General features: G+C 45.9%; 1 protein-coding gene across 1 annotated transcript; it reads right to left on the reverse strand.

Moving 5' to 3' along the window:
• Nucleotides 1–279: 279 nt before the first annotated feature.
• LOC306936997 (protein TEX261-like) lies at nucleotides 280–879 on the reverse strand (the record flags this gene model as incomplete). The annotated part of the gene is made up of 1 exon (XM_079520668.1): nucleotides 280–879. The coding sequence occupies one exon, from the start codon at nucleotides 877–879 to the stop codon at nucleotides 280–282; it is 600 nt and encodes a 199-aa protein (XP_079376794.1).
• Nucleotides 880–3,996: the final 3,117 nt, after the last annotated feature.

The following is a 3,996-nucleotide window of genomic DNA, read 5'->3' on the forward strand; positions in this document are numbered from 1 at the left end:
TCCACATATTGTTGGCAGTCAATGTAGATAGAAGCAGACAGACACACACATCCTGCTTAAATGGTTGAGGACGGTTAAAAAGCAGGAAGCACCGTTTGTTGGCTTGTCCCCTACATGTTCCCTCCTCCTTCAGTGCTGGCCACTTCCTGCCGTTTCATTGTCGTGTTTTAGTTCCTGCATGTCCAGAATCTCAACAATTGGCTGACAGTACAGTACTGTTCCTCACCGCCTCCTCTCCCCCACGATGCACCCAGATTCCGTCTCCTCCAGTCCTCGTCCTCAGTACATCTTCTGTCGGTTGGGCAGCACTGCCTCCTTAAGGAAAGAGAAGATGAGGAGGATCCCAGACCTTTTCCCCCGCTTGCCCTTTGTGAAGTAGTTTGACACCACGTCATCTCCTTGCTGCTGGGCGGAGGTCGGAAGCACAAATTCTCCAGCAGAGAGTGAAAGGAAGAACAAGAACGGTATGATCCACAGGCAGATGGTGCAGTATGCCAGCACCTCAGAGAAATGATAATACACATCTGTGACTGTGAAGTACTGGAAAGCCATGCAATGGTTCACCACTGCCAATACGCCGGAGAAGATAAAGTTGGGCGAGCTCAGCGCTATGTAGGGGAAGGTCTGCAGCAGGCCGATATACACCAGGTTCGTGAAAAGGCCCACTCCCACCATCAACACGGGAAACCCTTCAAACAGGTACAGACCAACGAGCACACCTGTTGAGGCCAGTATCATGTGCTTCATTATTCGACTGGCCAGAACTGTGTGCTCCTCCATTAGTAGTGCCACGTAGTACAGGGCAGTCGCGATGGCTAGAATGACAAATGAAATCTGGAGCGCCAGCGACAACCAACTCAGTAGATAAATAAACCACATGTCCCATAAGTAAATATTCCAAAAATAATTCGATGTTCTGTTCGTCACTCAGTGTTAACGTTCCACGTTCCTCACACTGTCTCTCAGGGAACCCTTATAATGGTGTCAACATCACACTTACGTCAGACCAGAGTGTCTGTGTGTCTGTCGGGACAGAATGTGCCTATTTTGGACATACTTGACGTCAATTGTAATGTCGTCATTTTTACTGACGTCTTAGATGACTGAGATCTATGATCTATTCTGGTACTGCGGTTTCCAAGAACAACAGCTTCAAAATGCCTTCAAAGTGATCAGGAGAATTAAGGAAAAGGGGCAGTCCTGTCAAAGGGGATTCTAGTTCAACACAGTAATGGTAAAATAAAATACTCTAAATTCCTTCTACTAGTATTCTTAATACTAGATATTCTAGTTCAACACAGTAATGGTAAAATAAAATACTCTAAATTCCTTCTACTAGTATTCTTAATACTAGATATTCTAGTTCAACACAGTAATGGTAAAATAAAATACTCTAAATTCCTTCTACTAGTATTCTTAATACTAGATATTCTAGTTCAACACAGTAATGGTAAAATAGAATACTCTAAATTCCTTCTACTAGTATTCTTAATACTAGATATTCTAGTTCAACACAGTAATGGTAAAATACAATACTCTATATTATTCTAGTTCATCACAGTAATGATAAAATAAAATACTATATAGAGTATTTTATTTTAATATGTCACGAAGATGCCAGTTGCCGTGAACGGCAGGAGTCTCTTCCTGGTTTTTAGACAACTTGCAAATGGAAATGAAGCTCCGCCCACGCGGCAGCGTCGGCAAAGCATTTCCGGTTTTAGGCCGACACTGCAAGTTGCCGTGTGGGTGGAGCTTCATTTCCATCCACCAGCTGTCTTCTTCTTCTTCTTCTTCTTCTTCTTCTTCTTTCGTGTATCATCCTCAAATGTCCAACTCAGTATCAAGTAGCCACGCCCTTGTCTCTGGTCCCACGTGGAAGAGGCCGGCCTCCGAAGGAGGTCTGTACAGGGGGTACAGATGTGGTAATTATGTGTTCGGCAGACTGCTCAGGCTCGCCACACTCGCATTCTGCACTGTCTGTCAAGCCCATAGAGTATATAAAAGGATAGAGACTGAACTGGCGCGAAGCTCCGCCCCCCCCAGCTATTCATGTCAGTGGAAGTTGCTCAGTGGCGTTTTGAAGCACCCGGAAGACTGCCGGAAGTACCTCCTCCGGACCTCAAATTTGAGGTCCGGGGTGACGTAGGGAGTGACGGTCCTACATGTTAAAGCCCAGCTGCACGGGGTTTCCCGGTCATGAATACACGGGTCCGCCTGTAGTCCCTCCTCCTACCACTAGGGCCCAGAGCGTCAACGTTGAATAGCCTCACTGGCCCCTTGGTCAAGCCCCACTTCTTCATTGCTGATTTGAAAGAGCCGACTCCAGTGCGCAGGAGGTTCAGTAGGGTCCATTGTCGGCGTGGTAAGTCCTCTCCTTCAACGCCATCGCCCGGGTCACAGATGTAGTGATGCATACACCTTGAAGACGTGAGGGCAAAGGTCACATCAAGGGTCTCACTTATCCGTCGCCCTGCTGGTACGACCTGGGGAACTTCCGCCAACACATTGCGGATTTCCACCCAAGCCCTGGTCTTCTCTGCAACTGAATACTGTGCCCCAGTCTGGTGTAGGAGCCCACATGTCCAAAAGGTAGACACAGTAATTAACAACTCTCTCCGAACCATAACTGGCTGCATGAAACCCACTCCTGAGTCCTACCTGCCAGTCCTTGCAGGAATTGCCCCAGCCGGCCTCCGACGAGAGGCTGCTACCATCAAGCTAGCAAGGAAAGCCAAAATACACGACTGGCATAATAATATTAATAATAATAATAATAACTTTATTTATATAGCACTTTTTAAAACATGCGTTACAAAGTGCTAAACAACAGTTAACTAGAAAAAGTTAACTGGCACAGGTCTCCACCAGGAGGATAGGACTGTGTGAGATGTTTGGCAAAATGTTTAGGAGTAATATAAACATGTTTGCCTTTGATGGCAATTGGATGATTTGAGGCATTTTGTTCCAAAAATGTGTTTTGCAAAAATCAACCTGTTGGTGGCGCTATAACAGGCCAATGAGAAAAGGGTGGGATATATTCCTCAGCCTAGTAAGAAAATGTGTGAAAGATTTCACGTAAATTGCATGCTGTGTTCATGATTTGAGGCTTTTGTTCAAAACGGGGCAATCTTGCAAACTGTGAAAGCCAATTATAGCCAATTAGGAGGGAATATGAAATATCGGACAGATCCGACTTGAGCACATGACCATAGAGATACTGTGTAACGATTTGTGAGATTTTTGGACAGAATCTGGAGGAGTAATATCAAAAAATTTGTTTTACAAAAGTCGGCCTCCTGGTGGCGCTATAAAAGGCAGATGCGGAAAATGCAGGTCAAAGGTTTGTCCTTGGCCTCTAGGGAGTGTGCATGCAACGTTTCACGCAGATCGGTGCAGTTTTAGGTAACAAATGTGAAAAGCTGCCTCATGGTGGCGCTATAACAGGCCGTTCTGGAAAATGTGGGGCAGAGGTTCATCGTTGGCATCCAGGGAGTGTGTGTGAAAGTTTGGCATCGACCGGATTAACGGTGCTGGAGATTAGCTGGTAACGGACGGACGGAAGGACACACACACGGACGGACACACGGACGGAGTGCAAAACATACTCTCTCCCCATGCCTTCGGCCTGGTGGAGACAATAACATCACATAGCAGTGTAACAATACAAGAATAAGATAAAACAGATTTAAGAGAGGCCTAAGGGAGTAAAGTGCTAAACAAGAGATTAGGTCAACCTACACAATAAACAATTATTATACTAAGAAACATTGCAGGTGTCAAGTGACACCTGCAATATCCTGCACAACACTACAGTGGAAATAGAGCCTCCAAACAGACTCAAGTCCCGCCACCCTTACAACAAGGTGGCACAAGAGATGTTACGTTCCATCCCGGAGAACTTATCCACCAGTGCATGGCTGGCGGCATCTTGGAAGCAGGAGTGGGAGTCTGCTGGGCCCTTCCGTATGCACCACTACCAGCTGTCTAAAAACC

The sequence above is a fragment of the Electrona antarctica genome, assembly GCF_951216825.1.
Source record: "Electrona antarctica genome assembly, chromosome: 2".
NCBI lineage: Eukaryota > Metazoa > Chordata > Actinopteri > Myctophiformes > Myctophidae > Electrona > Electrona antarctica.